This window comes from Vicugna pacos, chromosome 26, assembly GCF_048564905.1.
Source record: "Vicugna pacos chromosome 26, VicPac4, whole genome shotgun sequence".
Taxonomy (NCBI): domain Eukaryota; kingdom Metazoa; phylum Chordata; class Mammalia; order Artiodactyla; family Camelidae; genus Vicugna; species Vicugna pacos.
Genome location: NC_133012.1, coordinates 20,629,987 through 20,653,674, shown reverse-complemented (window position 1 = coordinate 20,653,674; position 23,688 = coordinate 20,629,987). Strand labels below are relative to the sequence as shown.

General features: G+C 46.0%; 1 protein-coding gene and 1 long non-coding RNA gene across 10 annotated transcripts in view; one reads left to right on the top strand and one right to left on the bottom strand.

Moving 5' to 3' along the window:
• LOC116285663 (uncharacterized) overlaps positions 1-19,450 on the bottom strand; it is a 42,634-nt gene extending 23,184 nt beyond the window's left edge. Inside the window, exons 1-5 of one of the 8 annotated variants that reach the window (XR_012064530.1) lie at positions 18,969-19,448; positions 17,303-17,463; positions 11,030-11,089; positions 6,885-7,063; positions 5,722-5,862 (exon numbers count right to left, since the gene is read on the bottom strand). This is a non-coding gene — a long non-coding RNA (uncharacterized lncRNA). Of the gene's footprint in view, positions 1-5,721; positions 5,867-6,884; positions 7,064-11,029; positions 11,090-17,302; positions 17,464-18,968 lie in introns of all 8 variants that reach the window. The other 7 variants (XR_012064526.1, XR_012064525.1, XR_012064524.1 and 4 more) reach the window with 7 other exon arrangements.
• A 66-nt stretch (positions 19,451-19,516) lies between these two features.
• On the top strand, positions 19,517-22,847 carry CDKN2AIP (CDKN2A interacting protein). 2 transcript variants are annotated; one of them, XM_006197970.3, is made up of 3 exons: positions 19,517-19,999; positions 20,448-20,578; positions 20,986-22,847. In XM_006197970.3, the coding sequence occupies exons 1-3, from the start codon at positions 19,728-19,730 to the stop codon at positions 22,329-22,331; spliced, it is 1,749 nt and encodes a 582-aa protein (XP_006198032.1). In that variant the 5' UTR covers positions 19,517-19,727; the 3' UTR covers positions 22,332-22,847. The 2 variants fall into 2 exon arrangements, with proteins under 2 accessions (XP_006198032.1, XP_006198033.1); XM_006197971.3 differs by having other exon boundaries at positions 19,555-19,999; positions 20,448-20,547.
• Positions 22,848-23,688: the final 841 nt, after the last annotated feature.

Below are 23,688 nucleotides of genomic sequence, written 5' to 3'. Positions count from 1 at the left end.
TTGGGAGCAAGGCCATGAATAACGGACTTCTGAAATGTCTTTATTACACCCACTCCTTTACCCAGCACCTTGGGAAGGAGAAAGCATTACATGGAGAATTTTGACTGAAGTATAACTCTGGTTCTATCCTGGTTATCAAACCAAGACACATTTCAACATGACAATAAACTCTTGGCCATAAATACTGATTTTTCAAAAGTATAAAATATGCCCAACTTCTTTATTTTCAAATTTGGAAATTCCTTCTCCTAACTCCAACCCTCCAGACTTGCAAGCAGAACTATTATAATTTGACAAAAATTCACATTCAAGTATATTAACATCATTATAGCACATGGGATGGGTACATGTATATAACATGCATCTGTAAAATGAATAAACTTGCATCATAAAATGAATGAAAAGGACTTCCTGTTATAGGCTTCATTATAGTTGTAACAAAGGCTGGTCTTATCTTTCTTTTTCCTTAGCCCACATTCTCTTTTATAGTTCAGCTGAAATGAAGCATTTACATAAGGACATTTTTGCCGAGTGGGAAATAGCTAGAGAGCTACTAGTTAAGAAAAATCTCCTGTGGTGATCTGCAGGCCAGTTGCACAACTGAGTGTGAACGGTGGTAGACAAGAGGACTGGGGCAGCCTGTAAAGTGGAGATAAATCGTCCCACCTAAAGGAGGTAGCATCCACTCAGGTCCCACTGGTTTTTACCATCCAGGATGAGGGGTCTAGGATGATGCAAGATCTTCTGATTTTTCAATGCAAGTGAGAAATCCTGATTTTTATGAGAAATCTCCAAATTTTGAAAACTATGCAAAAACGAAAACAAAACACTGTCTCAGCCAACAGACAAAACATCTGATGTCTGCAAGTGTCTTGTGGGTTACCAGTTAGCAAGCTCTGTAGTCAGTCAGGTATATGACTTTTGTTTGGGCTCAGTCTTAATTGTTTTAAATGCTATAGGTGTTTCTTAGCTAATGGAGCATTCTCATAAAGCACTGAATTTGAAGATACAAATATAATTAAGGCAGTAACACCAATAGCTCAAAGGAGATTTTATCCAGATGAGAACCATCATTAGAAACCCTAATAACGTACAGAGGGGGTGTTCTGGCATTTTATGAATCAGGCTAGCTGCAAGGGACAAGCCAAAATGTTGAATGAGGCCATATCACAGACTCATGAGAGGATGGAATTTCAAAGGACAAGTGGTAGGCAGCCTATAAATAAATATTTGTCCATTTTAGCACCCTGAAGATCAGGGTAGACTGTCCTGGATAAATCATGTCAGATTAAAGAAGCTGACACTTTTTCCTTCCTTCTTGTTTCTATTTCCACTTTCTGTGTCCTGACTTTCTTCTTCCAGATCAATCAGTTCTCTTCTCCCCCTGGTCCAGGTTGATCCTACCTATGATACAGGCAATTCTTAATTACCTAAGATAATAGTTTATACTCGGTTCTGAAATGCAGTATTCCATTTTCCTAGGTTATTTACAATATTATCCTTAGGTTAATATGAAAATTAGTCTTAAGGAAATTATGCCACCCCATTCTCACACCCACCAGTGCCTTCCTTCTGTTAAAGAAACTCCCTGCTTCTTCTCTTGTCTGAGTCAGTAACAGCCACTGCCTGCAAGTCCCAGGGGCCACTGCCTGCAAGTCCCAGGGGCCATTGTGGGATTGATCACAGGCACCTGTTACCAGGTGTGCCGGTGAAATGAGCTTCTGGCCAACCACCCCACCTCCTCCTCCTTAATATGTTCCTCTCTCAAGAGCAAGACAGGCTCCCTTCTGTAAAGAATAGGTCATGCTCTTGGAACAAATCAACAAAATAACCCTATTCCCTGTGAGTTCAGCATTTCCAATGTGCATTCCTAAGAAATGTGGTTTTCTCATGAGCAGACATAGGAATAGGATGAGTAAGGTAAAGGAGGTATAAGATAGAAGAAAAGAATATTCTAGAAACACGGTCAGGGAATAAGTGGTTCACTATAGACTCATTCAAGAAAAAAAGAGGATCCCAAGGTAGTGTTTGGTCCTAGAAACACAAAGATATGTGAGCTACTATTGTGGGGAGGGTATAGCTCAGGGGTAGAGTGAGTGCTTAGCATGCATGAGGTCCTGGGTTTCACCCCAGTACCATCACTAAGATGTTTTTAATTAAATAAACCTAATTACCTTCCCCCCAAAAGAAAACAACAAAAAATTGTTTTAAGATATTATTAAGCTATCTTAATGAAGTAATAAATAAGATGTGAGCTCTGCCTTCAAGGATCTGAGAGTCTAGGAAAAGGTGCAGACAAGTAATCAGTAATTATCGGTTTACCACAGTAATACAGCAGTGGTAGCACGTACTTCAGAGGAAGTACGGAGACACAAGAGTGAAGCTCTACCAGAGGGCCAGAACGGCAGGTTTTAAAAAAAGTCTAGTTACAGGGTTTTGAAAGAGGAAGGGTCGACCAGAAGGGCTAGCTGGGGAAGGGCGCTCCAGGCATCATGGAGTGGGGTGGGTACACCCTCTCGCTCTAGCAGGGGACTCCTTCCAGCCCTGACATGTAGGCGTGTCTGCTGAGAGGGCACCAGGGTGAAGAGGATGACTAGTGAAGTTGAAGAACGTGACCAGCGCAAGGATGCAGGCTGGCAAAGAGGAGAGATGGGGCACGTAGGCAGGGGTGAAGGCTCCAGAGGAAGCAGAACTTAGGTTCTGTGACGGGGGTGGCTGGAGCTGCTCTGGTTGGTTGGCAGCTGGGAGCCAGGGAGGGATGACGAATGAAGGTAATTAGGGAGGGACCCCTGGGTGCCTCGGGGTGGGTGCACTTCATCCCTACCAGGTGAAGAGGGAGGACAGAGGCCCGGCCGGCGCCTGCTGTGCTGGGACAGAAGGGCGCCTGCTGTGAAGTACCGCACACACGTGGCACAGAACTGGGCACCGGCAGAAGCGCAGGTGTCAGGGCAGAGGGGAGGCTGAGGACAACTGGCTTACAAACCGCACGTGGGGTGTCTGACCATTGCAGCCCACCCAGTGCACCCTCAAACTAGAAGGGAATGCCAGCCGTGGGGCCGTGGAAAGACGCGGCACCCTACTCGGGTCCCGCCCCTTACCCAGGCTTCCCCCAGCCCCCAGTGAGCTCGCAGGCTGAAGCGGGCCTGCCCCTCTGTGCCCTCATCAGCTGCCCTTTGTTAAGTGGCTGGCTTCCACCCAGCCCAAGCCAGGAAATCTCTATCCTTAATCCTCGATTTGTTAATTATTTAAACTGTGTGTGCATGTGCGCGTGTGTGCATGTAAGAGTGTGTGTTTAATTTCCTTTATTAAAAAAGCACACCGGGCCCACTGGGACCGCAAGGCTGCAAGAGGCTGGAAGGGCACCCGAGAGAGATTTCATTCTGAGAATTAGCTGGCAAGCTGGGGAGGAAGCTGCGAGCGTAAGATTCTAGTGGCAACAGAGACTCCTAGCGATGAGAGTGAGCGTGCAGCCCCTGCAGCTCCAGCCTTGGCTCCGTGCTCCGTCCACCCACCCTCTTCCAGCCCTACCCAGCTGGCCCTCCTGCAGGCCTGGCCCCATCTGGGTCGCCCTTGGGCCAGACAGAGCTGTATGCTGCTTTCCAGCCCTTGGGCCAATGCTGCTGGGGCTTGGGACCAGGGACAGCAACGGCCCAGATTTCTGCCCATCATCCTTGAAGTTCTTTAAGAGGTAGGCAAGTGGTGGATGATAACATGATAGTCAAGATTCAATAAGTATCTGTGCAAAGCAGGGTTCTAAATGCTATGTGTTACCTCAATTATTCCTTATCTCAATTACACTTCACACCTCTGATGTGTGTTCTACTGTTACCCCATTTCACAGAAGACGTATGCAAACTCAGAGGTGAAGGAACTGGCCAAAGTTCACATAGCAGTTGACTCTGGAGCCACGCCCCTAAACACACCCCTCCCTCCCCCTGCAGGAGGAAGGCTGTACGGGGTTACTCCGGCCTGCCTCCCATCAGAGCACCAGGTGGATCAGATTTGACACGAGAACAGTTGAAATCAGAAATGTGCACGACAAACACATGGATGCATCATTTTAGAAAACTCGAGAAAAGAAAGCTGTTTCTAAACATGATTTTAAAAAAAAAACCAAAACATAAGAGAAAATATCGTCAGGACTGAACACATAAAAATTTTTTTAATCTAAACACTCTTAAGACAGTTTTTTTTTTTAATGAAATTACTGGGGTTTGAGCCCCGGACTTTGTGCCTGCTAAGCATGTGCTCTACCACTGAGCTACATACCCCTCCCCCAAGATATTCAAAAAGTAGTAACTGAGCCCCCATATGACGTGCTGGGGGTTTGCAGGGCTTTGCAAAGATGTGTCAGTCACAGCCTCTGCCCTCAGAGATCTTGTATTTTTGAGAAGGTCAGATATTCAGATAGGATTATGAACACGGCGTTCATCTGATACATTACTTCCTTCTCTGGGGTTCTGATTACTCTGTTGGGAAGTGGTGCATCCAGTCTTCTAGCACCAGTGCTCTGCGTAACTTCACAATCACACCCCACTACCTTTTACACTGATCTCTCCTCCCCAGCGCACACCAGACCAGCTCCTGCCTCCCTAGGCACACGTCCACTCCCACGACTACTGAGTCTATAGGATCCTAACTCTGCCTCCTCAAACCACAGCCATGTATCCATTATCTCACCTAATTTTCACAACAGCTCTATTGAGGTAGTTATTGGAATCTCCACTTTTTTTTTTATAGAAGTCTAGCTAATTTCCAATGTTGTATTAGTTTCTGGTGTACAGCAGAATGAGTCAGTTATACGTATGTATATTCTTTTTCATTACAGGTTATCACAAGCTATTGACTAGAGCTCCGTGTGCTCTGCAGTAGGACCATTTTGTTTATCTATTCTATGTACAGTAGTTCGTATTGGCTAATCCCAACTTTTTAGATATTAACACTGAGACTTAAAGAAGGTCTTGCCAAAGGTTCTAGAAAATGGGACCAGAAAATGAACCCGGGTCCATGGGACATTGGAGTATGTGGCCCTTTATGGCCACAGGCAGCCTAGTTTCCACCTTCTCCTTTCTTTTCTGCTTCCTGCCCCACTTCTCTTGGACAGGCTCCTCTTTCCTTCTTCTTTGATGATCTAAATCTTATCCATTCTTCAGGGTCCAGCTCAAAATCGCATGAAATCCCCCAGTCCTCCCCGGCTGAGCTGTCTTGGAGAGGCCGGGGCTTCAGCCCCGGTAGACTTTCCACAAGCTCATCCAGGAGTTTGATGCAGATGGAAGGGACTCCCAGAGGAATAATTCCTGGATCATAAGCTGACTTCTGGTAACACCCCTGGACTCTCTTGTCCCCTTGGGTGGAAACTCCTTTAAGATGAATGTTCACCTTATTCACTGCACTTTATAATTCTTCCTGGAGAAGGCCATTCTGAGTGAAAGGGAAACGAATTCAATGCTTGCAAAGGGAAGAGGACTGTACAGCAAAATGTGCCTAATTGGTGAGAAAAGGCCGCTGCAGTTCCTGGCCCTGAACCACGCCCAGCCCACAGGCCTTGAACTTCGGATACTTCTGTCTTTCACCACCTTTATAATTGAAAGGATCCACTCCACTGACTGCGATCACTCTCCCCTTTAGCGAAGCGCTGTGGGAGGTGCAGTGTCATTCAAGGTCACAGGCTCAAAACTGCTCTGGGTCTGGAGTGAGACGGTCGTTCCTCCCCGCAGTTACCTGGCATCTTTTGTGGGGTAAACTAGTGGCTTCTGTTGACGATCTGCGGCTCGGACGTCACCTTCGTTGGCACAACACCTCACTTCCTCGTCACCAACCTCAAAGGAAAAACGCCTGGCTAGGTCCTTGGCCAACGTCCCTCTAACTTAGTGAAAATAAATGGGGATGGAGAACTCGTCACCTTGTCGCCCAGGCCCAAGCCTTCACCCTCCCCCCCACGCTGTAGAGGGGCCTTTTGTGGACCCGCTGCCACAGCTAGCACAACGCTCTCTGCAAGTGGATCCCAGTGGGGGCGGGGAGGCAGAGCTTGAGGGTGGAGCCCCAGAGGGGTGGGGCCTTGGAGGGTGGGGCCCGGGGCAGGGCCTGGGAGGAAGCCGAAGGGAGGGGACTCTTAGGAGCTGAAGGGGGGACCGAGCTCAGGAAGGAGGCAGAGATGATCAGTATCAAATAAAACAGAAAAAAGACAAAAGCATCTCCTGGAGTTGGGATTTGGGCAAAGTCCGTTTCAGTGGAGCAAGAGGGACAGAAACCAAGCCAGGGTGGATTTGAGTAAATAGGAAGGAGGAAGACGAGGCCGTGCTCAGAGACAAGTCCACCCGTTTGTTGGGAAGGGAAGGCAAGCGATGGGCAATATATAGTAGAGGGGCAGTGAAGGGCCAGGAGGGACCCCTTGTTTCTTGGGTAGTTTGGTTTTAAAGATGGAAGTTGCTAAGCAAATTTATTCAAGAGAGCAGCCCAGGGATAGGATGAGGCCTGGCTAAGGTCTGGCTGCTCCCTGGGGAGGTAGGAGGAGGGTAGTTCCCGGATTTGAAACACAGGAAGCCCATCGGCAGGGTCCCTGAGCAACGAGGAGACGTTAGGGGCACGAGGGCCGAACCAAGGAGGAAGGGCGCACATTCCACTGGGCTCTTTCCCTGTAGGCGGGGCTGCGGGGTTGCGAGCTGGCGGGGGACCGGGGGGGGGGGGGTGGCCTTGACGCTGGGTTTGCACACTCTGATGTAGATGGCCTTTCACAGAACAATAAAAATAGCATTTTCCAAGAAAAAAATCTTTTCTAAATATGCTTTGATTCGTTATATACGAGGGAGAAAACCGCGACTGTCCACACTGAAAGCGGCTTTGGGAAGGGGGTTGGCCCCACTCTCCTTGCCTCGGGGGGTCACCTCTGAGCATTGCCTCTGTGACTGAAGTGCCGGCTCCGGACCCGACCCAGCAGGACGCCGGAGCCTCACCCGCCATCCCGGCTCCTCGAGCACCACCCAGTGGCCGCCGAGCGGAACATCACGCGAGCTCAGCGCGGCTCCGGCGTAAAACAGCCCTTTGTCTTCGGAAGGCGCCTTTCCTGCCAAAGCAAACGGCCATGTGTTACAACTACTTGGAAGAACAATCCTGAGAAACAAAGCCCTGTTTTTTTTTTTTTATAGCAACAGTGGAAACCGGACCCCACTTCCTTCCTCCAGAATGAGGGCTTTATTGATGCTGGTGGAACCGGTCATCTTGTTTCAGGTATCCGTACACAGAGAGCGAGAGAGGAGAAATTTTTAAGCTCTCCCAGGGATCTTATCAAAGGTCTTTCTGTTCGGGTTACCAAACTGTTACAAAGGACTCTCTTACAGGTGTTCCTCTCTCTCTCTCACTGAGCCTGAATTTCCCTTCCCTGCAGGTTGAGAGCAAGTTGGGGGCATGTAGTGAGTGAAGCCTAAGTGTCTCTCTGTGCCTTCCTGCGGGGGAACAGCATCCCTCTTCTCCACCGAAGAATCTGGCCATCTAGCTGCAGTGACCAAGTGGATCTATACAGTGGGTGCTTTATTATGAAGGAATTCATGAGAAACCACTTCAAAATAAAGGTTTAGCCAAATTCAAAAATTAAAAGTCCATAGTCAATTATTATGCAAAGTAGGATACGGCTTGGGGGGTGGGGAGGCAATCCCTTCCAGGCAGGTTGGTTCCTAGCACCACCTTAATAGCTGTGAGTAATTGAGTTATTTACTCCTTTAAGGCTCAATGTCCTCTGCAAAATGGTGATGACAGTAATACCTACTTCATAGGATTCTTGGGAGTTTTAACGAGATAATATATATATTTAAAGGTTACAAATTTTACTCTAAAACAAGCAGCACAAAAAAAGCAACATTTTGAATTTCTTTAACTCATATTAAGTCAATTGGCCTCTGTGGTGAGAAATTCAATCTCAGTCATGTTTGCGGTCTCCTCCCATCTCTAGGGCCACACAAGAATCACTGGCATATGGTATGGTGTCCAAAAAACAGAGTTGGGCCTCTAGCCTTTATCCATCAGGGTCATTAGAAGATGCAGAGCACACTGGCACCTCTGATTATCCGGTGAAGGGCCGAGTTACTTGTCACGCTCAGGAAGGGAATGTTACTGTCTCACTGGGCATTCCCAGCACTGAGATGGAGTCTGTCCCAAGAAACCGTGTACATTCATGGTACGAAAAGCAAATTGGACTGCTGAACTCAACAAAAATAACAAGCTCAGTCAAAGGTCTAGTGACCTTGGGGTGTCTTTAGCAAATGCATATGACCTGAACATTCAGCTTCAGGAAACCAAGAAACCAGCTCGCCCAGGGTTCCCAGTTTGAGGATGACACCTGACGCAGTCTCTCCGACACAACAGAAACTGTTCAGTCTCATCACTATGAAAGTCTGGACTTCCCCATGGTTTCCTCACTTCATCACGTGCTCGGGCAAGCCCAGGGGGGCAGAAGTCCATGAGAGATCCACCCCTTTCCTGTTAGACCCCTGGGAAGACCCTGCTCTGCTACCATACTTGGAATACAGTCCAGCACTTTGTTAATCCCATTCCCTATTTTGCTTCTGTTCTTTTGCTTTAACTCAGGACCATCTCAGCACATCTCACTGGGATCACATTCTGACCTAGCAAATAGTGATGGCTGTGCTGTTGGGTTTTCGTCATTGCACTCACGTGAGCTCAGGTAGGGGGCTTCACGTGCAGACCTTCACAGCGATGGGGGAAGAGCAGCCTCGGGGAGATGGGAGGGCAGGGCTCAGAGATGGGGGCACTGGGACTGGTGGAAGGTTCCAGAACAGGGCGATGCCTTGTGGTGCCCACGGTGAGGTGACAGCCACATTCGCCACCTCTTCTTCCACTTGGGGGGATGTCTCACTTCTCCTGCTACCAGGCAGCCACAGCGCTCTGGTCTGCATGCCATCTTCTCTGCCATACATTCTGCTCCCTGCTCACACGTTCTGCCTGCTTTGAAACTTCACCTGCTCGGGGTCCAGCATGACCCTCCTCCCTCATAACCTCCCCTTGCCTATCTCTGCAAAGTTCAGAGAGGGAATCCGACAGGCAATGGCAGGGCTCTCTGCCGCAGCCCCTCCTGCTCGCCCCCACCCCCACCAGTGGTTAGCCTATCACCTGGGCTGAAGAAGGCCGCTCAGTGCCAGGATCAGCCTGGGTCTGCACAGGTAGAGTGTTTTGGAAGAGAACAGTGAACACGGGGGATTGACATTGAGGACGGCAGCCTGGGACGTAGCACCCTGTAATCTGCCCCTGTCCTTTGCCTCTTTGCATGTGGTTATATTCACACGTTCATCCCATCTACTCAGGGGCGCCAGTGACCTCCATGCGGTCAGTTCTCCGGCCTCATTCTCCTGACCCAGCTCTTCATGTCTCCCCTGAAAGATGTCTTCCTGGACTTCTGGGCCCCACATTTGCCTGCTTCCACCTCCACACCTTGCCCAGTTTCCTTCGTGGGAGTGTCTCTAAGCTTCAGGGAAGGTGGAATCACAGAGAAGTGGGGTCATTCCTCCCCGAGACCCAGGGAGGGCTCCCAGGCACGTCCCGCCGGCCTGGAATTTGTAGGTCCGATCACAAACCTGCTGGACCAGCTGTTGAAAAGCAATGATTTCCATGTTGGTATTATTCCAGCCACATTAAAATCTGATATCAAATTTTCACCTGGTCATTTAAAATCGTGTCAGACTGGCATTTCATTCATAAACACTGAGGTGAAATTGAGAAGGAAAAATCTTTCTGTAATTTTGTTAAAATGTCCATATATTGAAATGAATGGTGTTCAGTAAGTGAAATGACACTTCCTCTATTTTTCATATTATATATAAAATATTTATATATAATACATATACTTATCTATAAAGCATATATAATATATAATTATACATTATGTAATTATAAATGTATATGAGATAGACGTATATAAAATCAGGTGCTAAAAAGAGAGTGACCAGTGGCTCTAACAAGTCCCTGGGGTTCTCATCCTTGCCTCCATTTATTCCCATCACCCCCACAGCACCCACCGTCTAGTCATCCAGCAGGCACAGGGGGATCCAAGTACAAAATAGGAAGCGGTTTTTATTACTTTCAGTCCCATTCAGAATGGAGCTACCGACTGCAGCAGCCTGTCAACCCGCTGGTGAGAAAACATGAGACCTCCTCTTCCACAAAGGTGAACAAAACTAGACTCACAGTCTAATCTTCTTGCGTCTTACAGACTTCTTTTTTTTTTTTTTAAAGACCAACTGCCACATTACTTTTAAAGCCAACAATGAGACTCCGCCCTGGTCCCTCAACTTTGCCCTCCATACACGCAGATGCAGCAGCCCTGGAATCGGAGACCCACTCGCTCCCCTTGGCCTTGGCAAGTGAAACAGCTCAAAGGGCTGTGAGGCCTGGCCTCCATCCTCCATGTTCGTCCACGCTGCGGAGCACAGGCACTGAAAGTCACAGCTCAGGGGAGATGGAGAGGATGCAGCCTGGAGGATTTCGCACAATTCTGACAGGCGAGCTGTGAGGTTGGTGGAGTTTACCCTCTAAACCAGCTGGCAAGGTGGAGACACAATCTGTTTCATACGGCAAACATCTGGAAACAGAGAGATCTGCCTGCCAGTCCAAAAGACCACCCCCAAGCAGTATTTCTAATTGCTCCTTCTCTGCGCTGTTTTTGCACAAACTCCCTGAGGCCAGCTCAAGCGGTGATTACCTGTGGTCCCAGCTTTCTGCTTGCTCCAGCACACAGGAAATGAGGGACAGCTTTCCAGTTCATTTCTTGAAATCAGTATCACCCGGGTACAAGCCTCTGACAAATATCTTGCCAAGGGCACACCCACAAGACCAATATCATTTACGATAGATATATAAATTTTAAATAAAATACTAGCAAATGTCTACGGAGCGAGAGTGGGAAATGGTACAAATGGGTCCCAAGCCAAAGTTTCAAGTGCACCTTTTCCTTTGCATGCACCCAAATGCCCTCAATAGCTAAAGTTCAGCAGGGGTGGGGAGAGGCTTTCTCATCACTGACCTTGAGAGAAAAAGGGCCTGGACAGCAAACGGGACAGGACCAAGCATTAGGAACGCCTCCCTAAACAGAAAGATGGTCACGATGGTTCACCCTTTATCTGCAGCAAAAGGGGATGCAGTGCCGTCTTGACCGGGCTAAGTACCACCTGCTTAATCCCCTCCCTAAACCTGTCTGAGGGTGGGAGGGAGAGAGAAGGCTGAAATATGAATGAGGATCTAATCCAAATAAACAGACATATTTTTCTGGATGAGAATATTGGGACATGGCCATTCTTCCCAAATTAATTTCTACGTGGGTTTTACTCAGCGTCTCACATGAGGTGGGTGGTAGTGGATGTCAGTGGTGATAACAGACCTTGACAGAAATGAGACTTAAATTCAAGATCCCTAGGGTCACCTGGAGGACATTTTTTAAAAATAAGAGACTAATGCTACCATTTATTACAGTGTATATTTAAAAAACCACAATAGTAGTTATTGCAATTTTAGGAATGATAGGCAGAGATTCGAGAGGCACAGAGGAGGAGAAGGCCACGTGAAGGCGGAGGCAGAAATGGGAGTGATGCCAAGGAATGCTGGAGCCACCAGCAGCTGGGACAGGTGGATTCAGCCCCCATATCTGCCATCACAAGCCGTTTACAACATGACTCAGGCTCAGGGATGCCTGGTGGGAGCAGCTGAAAGGTTACTCCCTGTCTTGCCCCACAGGGGCAGCTTCACCCTTGGGAGAAATCAGGGTTTTTTTCAGTAATAAACATTGAATTGGCCAAAGACACTTGAATTTGTCATGTCTTTCCCTCCTAGTAGACAAAACTTTGCAGTATAAATTATATACATTTTATCCCTGGATAGAACGCCCAGAGATGTCCCTCCTGGTCACTCAGGGATGAAGCCCCAAACAGAAGGCCCAGCTTTGTTCTGACTCTTCACTACACCAGTATTTCTCAAACCATGATAAAGGCACAGCTGGAAGCCTAGTTAAAAATCTCATAATCCAGAGCCCATACCCGGATTTCTCAAATCAGAATTTCTTTGCAGGGGCTCAAGGACGCAAATTTTGAGAAAATTTCTCATGTGATTTTTTAACCCTCGTACACTGTTGTTGGGAATGTAAATTGGTGCAGCCACTGTGGAAAACAGTATGGCGGTTTCTCAAAAAGCTAAAAATAGAATTACCATATGACCCAGCAATTCCATTCCTGGGTATATATATCTGAAAAAAGCAAAAAGGCAAATTCAAAAAGACACATGTGCCCTGGTGTTCACAGCAGCATCATTTACAATTGCCAAGACATGGAAGCAACCTAAGTGTCCATCAATAGATAAATGGATAAAGATATGGAGTGGGTGTGTGTGTGTGTGTGTGTGCGCGCGCGCGTGCACATACAATGGAATACTACTCAGCCATAAAAAGAATGGAATTTTGCCCTTTACCACAACATGGATGGACTTAGGGGGCATTATGTTAAATGAAAAAAGTCAGACAGAGAAAGACAAATACTATATGATAACCCTTATGTGTGGAATCTAAAAAATACAACAAACTGGTAAATATAACAAAAAAGAAACAGACTCACAGATATGGAGAACAAACTAGTGGTTACCAGTTGGGAGAGGGAAGGGGGAGGGGCAACACAGGGGGAGGGGATTAAGAGGTACAAACTGCTATGTATGAAACAAGCTACAGCTCTTGTCTCTGCGCCAATAACTAGAGTAGTATGATCCCTGTCCTTCAAGACAACAGAAGTGACAGTAGGTCGAGAGCCCTATGACCCAGAGCCGCTGAGGCAATGAGGTGTCTACTTGGAGCTGCCAGACAGTCCAACACCTCAAGGTCCTCTTGTAACTCTAGGCTGAAGCCTTCAACTAATGTCTGATTCCCGTCACGCGTTTACTGAAAAGTGCAATCCGACTTTCTGCACAATGAAGAGCGAATTCACGGCCACGGAGGTAATATAACTAGCTTCTTTCCCCTTACTATTTACTAGTTCTAGTTTCGTATGGCAGTGATAAAAGGAGCATTCTGAGCCTCTTAAGTTCTACCTTGGAAAAATTAACAAATGTGAGTAAAAATTCCACTCCTTGCCCAATTCACTCTATATCAAAGCCCTGTGGAACCCACTTCGCCCTACCAAGCCTCACTGAAATCAATGGAGTGAGCGCCTGAGTCCATTTCCATGGGACTTGGCGCTGTAAAAATAATTGGATTGCATTGCACTCTAACACTCCTTTTGGGAAAGAGAGAAAATGCGCCTTTGCTAGGAGGTGGGGGTGAAAATTCGTCTAAGTGCTGGTAGGTTTCACCCTGGGTTCGGTATTGTCTTGTCAAGAGGAGCTATTATCAAGTCCCGAATGAGCCTGGTGGTGCTACCCTCAATGAGGTGTTTAAAACTGCCTTCCCTGGTGAGAATGAAAACACTTCTTTTGTTCTCATCTTCAAAATTAACTGCACAGTATTACCACTATCAATGAGGTGTTTAACATCAAAATTGCCTTCCCTGGTGAGAAGAAAAACACTTACTTTGTTTCCTTCCTTAAAATTAATTGAGGTTTTTAAAAACCGCATCCTTATTCAACCAACAGTTGCATAGAAGGGGAGAGGAAGGAGGTGATGGGACTTTTAAGTGTTGCCTTTAGTAGCTCACAGAGCGTTCTTTCTGTTTGGACCACTTGCTGAACCCTTTCCTGCCCCTCAGCCTTATTTCCCCCCATTATATTTTATAACATTGGTCTCATTGGTGTGACCCTTGGTAGGGAGTTAGTAGGTACTTGCTAGAATGAAAGACTGAAGGAATGACTCCATCAACCCAGATATTCCTCATGAACTTGCAAATTTTTGACTAGCCTACCCTACCTCCTCAACAGGGTTGAAGAAACTGCTTACTAAAAAATTAAAATCAGTCTCTTAACATTAATATTGAGGGCGAACTGGTAGATCTAGCTGAAGATGCTTCCTTTCCCCACTTTCCCCAGAGGTGGCTCTAACTTTTATAGCCATGTGGCTAGTTTGAAATGTGGGGGTGTGCTGAGGGCACTGCCTTTCGTAAGATGCAGCAGAATATAGAAGACAAAAGATGCAAAGTCTTGACTGGTCAAAAATCCAGGTAGGGCATAATAACAAGAGATTAAAAGAATAGATAAAGAACCAGGTTACCTGTTACCCAGATAAGAAATTCTTCACAGGAAAGGAGAATTTGAAGGGGAGGGAACCAAGAGAATTAGGCTGCTGGTGTGTTTCCCTGAGAAGGGGCCCCTGTCCTGCCTGCTCTTTCCCTCCAGGCAGAACTGCAGAGGGAAGAGGGAAGGAAAGGATGATGAAAAGCCCAGCAGGCTCGGGGCTCCCTGACCCACACCTCATTCCCAGCAGATCCCAGGGGAGCTGCAAGATATCCAGAGTGCCCCCTCCCCCTAGCGTGGCATGGAGGAACAGACTAGACACGTTCGGGCAAGTGGACCCAAGAAAGCCTTGTAGAGAATCAGCGCCCCCAGCAAGGTCCAAGAGGCAACGTCTACCCACGCCTCTCTCAGGCATGGGTCTAGCGAGGACAGTCCTCTGACCTAAAGAGGCCCCACCGTGAGGAAGAGGAGGATGAAGCAGTGGCCTCCACGGACAGACATGGACCAAAAATTGACAGGAAAGGTGGATATTCCAAAGGATGCCTGGGAATGCCTCATTTTGAAGCCCCAGCCCCAGCCCCGTGCCTCCACACTATGTAAGCGCCCTAAAATGGATACCCGTGATCCTGAATGGACTGAAATTAACTTCCCGCTACTTGGAATGGATCCTTAAAACGGAAAATGTCTCTGTCTCTCACTCCTAGATTAAATCTAGGGATAAACACAAGCGAAGAGAGTCACAAAGGGATGGGAAAGTACAGAAAATAATACCCCATCTTGTTGGCATTAGGAGGAACAAGAAGACTAAAACCATGGAACTGTTTTTAGGAAAGGTCTATACAAGGCTATGTAAAGAAATATAAAATTGGCATAAAAAGATTTTACCACTTCGGCTAAGATGTGGAGGAAAGGGAGTCATCTTGATAAGGGTTCCCACTGGAGAATTATCTTGTGTCATTCGAAGCTCCTTACTATCATCCTTTCTTTCAAATCTTTTCTAGTATTTGGTGATCCTTCTGTGCATATGATTGTTACCCTGGCTTTTCTGAGTGTAAATTTGCTTTATTGACTTTGTTATTTCCCTTGCATGATACTGACCCTACTCAGATGTTTTATTCTTCTTAGGGTGGAGGCATGGCTCAGACCTGTCCAATCAGAATATTTCATATCTCTGGCTAGAGTGTTTATTTAAGGGATAAATATTATGACCCAACAGACCCTCAGGACAATGGCAGAATCTATCAGGAAAGATAAGCTGTCTTTCCACAGCAGCTGCTGAACTGTGGGGATGTATATGCCTGGGCTGCTGGGAACCATCTCGCCACCTGCACGAAGATCTTCTCTGAGACTGAGGCTAACACAGAGAAAGCAAAGTCTACAGATGAAGAGAGGCAGGCTTCCTGATTATACTGTTTGAGTACCTGGATCCCAAAAGTCTGCTCCCTGGGTTGTCAGTCATACAGCCAGTAAATTCTCTTTTTGGTTAAGCAGAAGCCATTTTAAAATCATAATTTTTGTCACTTGCAACTGAAATTAATCAAACTAGAATTTTTGAACCTGTAGAGAAAGCCCAGTTTCCTACGTCTTCACATCAGGAGATGCCCAAGGGGCCTTTCTAAAACTGAGGGAATTGCTACGCCACAGGAAAAAGAGGTGGAGTGTTGCCTATCTTATCTGCCTTTCATTTACATGCTGATTTTCGAAACTAACCCGTATGAAAGATGTAACTTCACTATCTTATTTAATTCTCACAGCAGCAAACATGTTTACTGCAAATAAGAAATACTCCAACTTATTTAATGTTAGGGCTTAATATAAAAACAAAATGGCACCAAGCCCGCAGGTAAGCAGGAGCACTGTGGAATTCTCCACCCGCTGCCTGTTCACCCTTAGGGATTAGATCTTCTCTTAAAGCCATATTTTTTTGAAAGTCCAAATAGCTGCCATATGGTCTCTCCCCAGAATTTTCTTACACGACGTGAGAATCAAGAGCTGACTGTCTAAAGTTGATAGATTAAGAAATTAAAGATTAAGTACAATATTTAAGTTTATGACAGGTGGCCAACAGATGAACATTTAAAATACAACAAAAATTGGGAGAAGGAAGAGGTAGTGTAAGTGATATGGATTTACCCACCTTTCACATTCAGGAATGAAATAAAGTGCTTAAAGTTGAAAATCAAGAAATAAAAACATAAGCATATAATTTGGGGTTATGAAAACAGCCACCCAAAGAAACAGAGACAAACTGACATTAATGATGATACATGTAGAGTGGGACCAGGCTGAGAAGGGAGGGAGATTTTCACTTTCATTTTATGGCTTTTAATTCTCTTTAAATGTTTCACTTCTGTGTGCACATATAATTTATAATTTAAAAAAAACTTGGCCAGAACTTGAAGTATGTGTATCAAGGCAGCTTGTTCCCCTGCTCTCTAAAATGTCCACTTCCAGCATTCTCTACTCCACCAGAGACTCCATCTCAACTTCCCATCTCCAAATTACAATCTTTTTCTTCCTTTTAAAATGGAGGAAGTGCCTCTCCATGTACTTGAGGTTAATCTCTCCTCCTGTGCATTGGATCCCAGCCCTCCTGACTTCTTCAGAAATTGTCTGTTGGCCCCCATTTCTTCAGTAACTTCAAACTCTCCCTCTTTTAGCTTCTCCCAATCAGCACTTGCATATGCTTAAGCTACTCTCATCTGAAATTTAAAAGTGGCCTGGACCCCATGACCTTCTCCAGCTTCCTCTCTCTTGTCTCCTTCACAGCAGTGTCTCTGTTTCCTACTCCTGAAGTTACTCCAGTATTGCGTCTGCCTCCACCACGCCACCGAAACTGCTTTTACTAAGTCTGCCAATGGTTCCAGTCTCTAAGTCCAACCCTATGGTCTGTGAGAGACAAGAGGGGTGTGCGTGCTTGTGTGTGTGTGTGTGTGCGCACATGTGTGTCTGTGTGTGTGCGCGCGCGATGGAGGGAGAGGAGGGAGTGGTGTAGTTGGTTATCAGAGCTATAAAAGCTCTGTGCTCATTTCTTCTCTTCCAAAGACCACCCCTCAGGGACTAATGGGCTGTCTTCTCCCAAACGTCCAGGCAAAACCAACACTTCCCCCCTCCGACCACCCCCACCCTCCCGGATTCTCACAAGTTCCCTTCTCACCTTTTCTCTCTGAATCCTTCCTCCCTCCTATCTAGAACATAATTTGCCTCCATTTGGTGCGAAGTCTCTTTTTTTTTTTTTTTTTCAGTTCAATATATGCCCTTCTTCTTAACTCTGTGGTCCATGGTCTATGCCCTGAGTCTTCAATCTTCAAAGTCAACCTTTTAAGAAAAGAAAAAAATCTTTTCTACCAAGCAACTGGCTTTTGCAAATAAGAAATGCTCCAACTTTCAGACCATATTGCTTTTATCGTAACTTTAAAAATTAATTCTGAAATCCAGGCTCTACTCGCTCTTCCTTCAAGGCAATGAGGCCCATGGGTGGAAGGCTACAGGGCAAAAAGAAAAAAAGTGAGAAAATTCTCGGTTTAAAATGTACAAATATCATCTAGGTATGGAATCATAGATTCTTTTTTTAAATTGAAGTAGAGTCAGTTTATAATGTGTCAATTTCTGGCATACAGCATAATAGTTCAGTCATATATACACATACATATATTCATTTTCTTATTTTTTCATTATAGGTTACTGTAAGATATTGAATATAGCTCCCTGTGCTATACAGTATAAACTTGTTTATCTGTTTTATATATCGTAGTTAGTATCTGCAAATCTCAAGCTCCTAATTTATACCTTTCCACCCCATAACCGTAAGTTTTTCTATGTCTGAGTCTTTGTTTTGTAAATGTGTTTGTCTTTTTTTAGATTCCACATATAAGTGATATCATACGGTATTTTTCTTTCTCTTTGTGACTTATTTAACTTAGAATGACAGTCTCCAGGCCCATCCATGTTGCTGCAAATGGCATTATTTTACTACTTTTTATGGCTGAGTAGTGGAATCATAGATTCTTTAACTTGCTATCTTTGCCAAATAATTCACAAAAGGAAAAACCACGAAATTTCTCTAGTCTTTTAATTTGCCAGATTTCCACATCCTTTCACCCCTCTCAAGTTTCAGGGAAAAAGAGCAAAGTGCAAAACTAGAAGCAAAATCCCAAGCTTCAAAATTTCTCCATGCCTACGTTTTTATGCAGCTTCATTTGGCATGGCAGGAAAGTGGGCACTATTATTTTCATACAATAGCTGAATTTTGTCTGTTCCAGTATGTATGTAAAGTACATGGCTCTTTCAATTTATCTTGTCTAAGTGACTTTTTTTTGCTTATTCTGACTCATTATCTTAAAACCCACAAATATTTATTGAAAGCAAAAATTTTAATTCCGTAATTTATCATTAATATATCACTTCTTTTAACTTATCATTAAATTTCATTAATCTTAAAACACCCAAATACCTAATACTGGAAACATAACAATGAGGAAGCCGGCAGTAATGTTTCAAGTGTGGACATTCTAAAATGGAAAAAAATGCAGAAAAAAATAGTTCTCAGAGGGAAACGGGGCGTAGAGACATACGCACTTTTCCAAGCCGCCTCCCGGCTCCCCGTCCAGCTGGAGGTTAATGGCTGTTAATTTAAGAAAACGCGACAGAGACAGCAGGCCCTCCGCCCAGTGTTTAAGTTACTGACCAAAAGCCCACCCGAGAGAAAGCGGTTCGGCCCGGGATGAACCGCGAAAACCAAACCCAAGTCTGCGGCGCCAGAGCTGGCTTGCAGGAGGGCTCCACGGGGCAACATGGAACTGGATTAAACGTCCCCTTATTACCTTTATTATCACTACGACTTAGGCTAATATGCACCCGCACGTTCCTAAATGCCCGAGACCCGGACGGCCGCTTATCTACATTCGAAATAGCGCTGGAAGCTGTTTTCTGACATAATCGAAAGATGGAGGCGAGCTTTTGTTTATTTTGGCCCCGCTCGAAATCAGCGTCCCGGGGCCGAGCCGCCCCGACCTCGCGTCCGAACTGCGGCTCAATCCGCGGGGACGCGCGCGACGCGCGAGGACTTGGCCCGCCTGCCCTGCCGCGCTCGGCCACCAGGCCTGGCCTCACTCGCCCCGGATCCCCGGCCCGGCGCAGCGTCACAAAGCGGAGGGGGGACGCCAAGGTCCACGCCCAGCCCGAGGGCGCCCCGGCCGAACCCCTAACGACCCGCCCTCTGGGGTCGGGAGGCGCGCGCCCGCCTCCCTTCGCTCCGCCTCCCCCCCCTTCCCGCGCCGGCCAGGGCCGCAGCGTCGCGGCCGCTCGCGCGCCGCAAAGCGACCTGGGAGAGCCGGCTCGCGCCGGAAGGACGCGCGGGCGCTCGGCGGCGGCGAGGTTATAAAAGGGAAGGAGCCAGCGGCGGGCGGAAGTGGGCGGTTCGGCTGCTCCCGGCGCTGTTGTTTGGTGCGTGCGCCTCTCGAGGGGCGTTCTCTGGAAGGGCTGCCGGTGCAGGCCGCAGTGACAGGGCCGCTCGTCCCGCGCCCCCCGCCTCCCTCCCGGAGCAGCGTCTGCTCGCGGCCTCCGCGACCTGCAGGCCCAACATGGCGCAGGAGGTGTCGGAGTACCTGAGCCAGAACCCGCGGGTGGCCGCCTGGGTGGAGGCGCTGCGCTGCGACGGCGAGACCGACAAACACTGGCGCCACCGCAGGGAGTTTCTGCTCCGCAACGCCGGGGACTTGGCCCCCGCCGGCGGCGCTGCCTCCGCTAACCAGGAGGAGGCCGCCGACGCCGGGAGCGGGACCCGCAATCGGCAGCTGCAGCAGCTCATCTCCTTTTCCATGGCGTGGGCCAACCACGTCTTCCTCGGGTGCCGGTGAGTGAACCGGCGTCCCCGAGCAGCTCTCCCCGTTTTGTCTTCCGCCCCGGACTGGGGCCCGGAGCCCTCGGCGAGAAGGGAAGTGGCGAAGCGCGGGAATCCGCGGGCCCGGCTGCCCTCTAAGGGCGAGAAGGGCGTCTCTGCCTGAAGCCGACATGATTAGCCGTCTGTAGGTGCCCCGGTCGGGTGGTGAGCTGCTGGCGTTGAGCTGACAGCGCTCTAGGGGAGAGGGACACTAGGTTAAATTAGATTGGTAAGGAGGGACCCCGCCTCCCAGACCCCGGGTGTGTGTTTGTGGGGTTCCAGGAAACAAAGTTCCTGGCGGTTGGTTCAGTTTCTTGATTACGACCAGGAAATGCAGTTCCTGTGGCCTGTTTTTGTACTCGAGAGGTGGCAGCTTAGCAGAAATGCTTTTTAAAGTGTCTTCCTCCTTTTTTTTTTTCAGGTACCCCCAAAAAGTTATGGATAAAATACTTAGTATGGCTGAAGGCATCAAAGTGACAGATGCTCCAATCCATACAACAAGAGACGAACTGGTTGCCAAGGTGAAGAAAAGAGGGATATCGAGTAGCAATGGTTAGCAGATCATAGATGTGAACATACATAGGAGTTTAGAACCTAAGTTTGATATAATTAGGAATGATTGTTACTAATTTTTTTTAACAAGCTAGACTTTATATACTGTTATTAATCAAGTTGGAATGTTAAACCTAAATTATGTGTCTGTGTTTTATAGTTTCCTTTGACTCTGTGAGATTTCGAAGTGTTAAATGTCCACGCTGTTGATTTTTTATTATGAGAAATCATTGGTTAATTCAACGCTGTTTTAAGAAATTAACGAAGTTTTAAAACTTTTTAAAGACACTACGAGTCCTGAAATATTTTCACCGTGTGCCTTTATTTTAATATGAGTATCTCTTATAAATTTTCAGCTGATACGTATGAGGTAAGCTTAGTCACATGTCTGTTTTCTTTCTTTTCAGAAGGGGTAGAAGAGCCAACGAAAAAACGAGCCCTAGAAGGAAAGGGCAGTTCTGCAGTTGAGCAAGATCATGCAAAAATTCCTGCCAAAACAGACCGCACATCAGCTCAGCAGGAAAACATCTCAGCGTGTTCAGGGTCATCTACCAAGTCAGAGAGTGGTGGGAACTCGAGTCGGAGCTCTGGCACCCCGAGTCAGAATAGCTCCACAAGTGATGGAGATCGATCTGTTTCCAGCCAAAGCAGCAGCAGCACTTCCTCTCAGGTAACAACGGTAGGTCCTGGAAAAGCTGAATCGGAAGCTCCAGATAAACATGGTTCAGTGTCGTTTGTTTCTTCATTGTTGAAGTCCAGTGTGAATAGTCACGTGACCCAGTCCACTGATTCCAGACAACAGAGTGGCTCACCGAAAAAGAGTGCTTTGGAAGGCCCTTCAGTCTTAGTTTCTCAGAGCATCTCAGAGATCGAGGTGCCCTTGTTGGGCTCCTCAGGAAGCTCAGAAGTAGAGCTGCCACTGTTGTCTTCCAAACCTAGTTCAGAGACAGCTTCAAGTGAGTTAACTTCCAAAACTAGTTCAGAGGCAAGTGTTTCATCATCGGTTTCTAAAAACAGTTCCTCATCAGGCACATCTTTACTAACTCCCAAGAGCAGCACCTCAACAAACACATCGATGCTGACTTCCAAAAGCACTTCGCAGGTCGCTGCATCACTGTTAGCTTCCAAGAGCAGCTCCCAGACCAGTGGCGCTCTCATTTCTAAGAGCACTTCCATAGCAGGTGTGTCCCAGCTGGCTTCTAAGAGTAGTTCTCAGACTAGCACGTCACAGTTGCCTTCTAAAAGTGCTACACAGTCAAGTGAGAGTTCTGTGAAATTCTCTTGCTGCAAGTTAACCAATGAAGATGTGAAACAGAAGCAACCTTTTTTCAATAGACTGTATAAAACGGTGGCGTGGAAGTTGGTGGCCGTTGGTGGCTTTAGTCCCAGTGTGAATCATGGAGAGCTCCTAAATGCAGCTATTGAGGCCCTGAAAGCAACACTGGATGTGTTTTTTGTCCCACTGAAAGAACTGGCAGATCTGCCTCAAAATAAAAGCTCTCAAGAAAGTATTGTTTGTGAATTGAGGTGTAAGTCTGTGTATTTGGGCACTGGCTGTGGAAAAAGCAAAGAAAACGCAAAAGCAGTTGCATCAAGAGAAGCATTGAAGTTATTTCTCAAGAAAAAGGTGGTGGTAAAAATCTGTAAAAGGAAATACAGAGGCAGTGAAATAGAAGACCTAGTACTCCTCGACGAAGAGTCAAGGCCTGTAAACTTACCTCCAGCATTAAAACATCCTCAAGAATTACTGTAAACTGTCCAGCATATCACTGCATTCAGTATCTGGTATTTGAAGAGAAAAACTGGCTTACTTTTGTATGATACAAAACACAGGCTTTCACAAATTTTGTATTGCTTTTTTTCCAGTTTTGCAGAAAATTTACATTCTAGTTCTTTTCACACAGCGCAAGTTGTAAATAATTTGTGAATGACAGTACACGTTAAATGGTGTATGCATTAACAGCATACCAGTATGCCATTTTATTTGCTGAAGGAAATACTGTCATCTATTTTTAATGATACATTAGGTACGATGTGTAGTTCTGTAGAGTCTTAAAACTTTTGTACTACTTTCAATTTGGTGAAAATGTATTCAGTTGTCTACCATGCTTTTTCTTTCCTAGCTGAATAAACCTTCACATTAAAGAAAAGGGGACCATGGTATTTGAATGTCTGAAAGTCTGTGAAGCTTAAGGTTTAAAGAATGTTGCCCATAATGTTGAGCTTGTCTGTTAAAGAATAAAAGAAAAAATAGTTGCCTCAGACTATTTTTATGAGAAGTTGTAAGCATTTTTTAGATATAAAGCAGTATAAAGTACTTAAGGTAATTTTATTCTGAAGTTGTTTAAAATTCACCATGATTTTGACTGCTGCAGATTCTTTAAGTGGGTTAATTTATGTTTTGAGGTAAAATACAATTTACACTTTTTCTTAAGGACATAAATGTGGGTTTCTATATTAAGCCTATTTTGTGACTACTACTATTAACAGATTGATTTGTTTAGAAATTAAATGCTTTAAGCTATTTTACCTTTTCAAGAAGTTGTGTTTTTTTTTTTTTTTCACCCCCTTAAGTCAAAACCGAATCCTGCGAACAGGCTTCCCCCACTCGTCGTCGTAAATTACGACTAGGTAATTTTTCATCGCTGACACACAACTTTTTATGGATAGAGAAGTTAACAGTTTACAGATCTAGAACTAGATGATTTTGTTTACAGGCCTCATGGAAGAATACTGGGCAGAATAAGGCAGCCATGCTCAGCTCTTTAATGAGCCTATTCAGTTGAATTGTTTGTTGGTAGTGAAATGAAATGCACTTCTATTACATACGTGATTCTGACTGCATTACTCTCTGGTGGGGTATTCTGTTTCATTTTTCTTCAACTCTAGCCCAAAGTGTTATCTCTGTGGCCTTTCTTCTGGCTTTCTAGATGTTGAACTTTGAGCAGTGATGGTGATAATGTACAGAGAAAAATCAGGGAAATGACCTCTTACACGGCAGTTGTATTGGAGTAGGAATACTGAACAAAAGCACAATGTAAGCATGTAGGAGTTATTTCCATTTTATATTCTAGAAATAATAGAGGAGTCTTTATATACTTGAAATAATG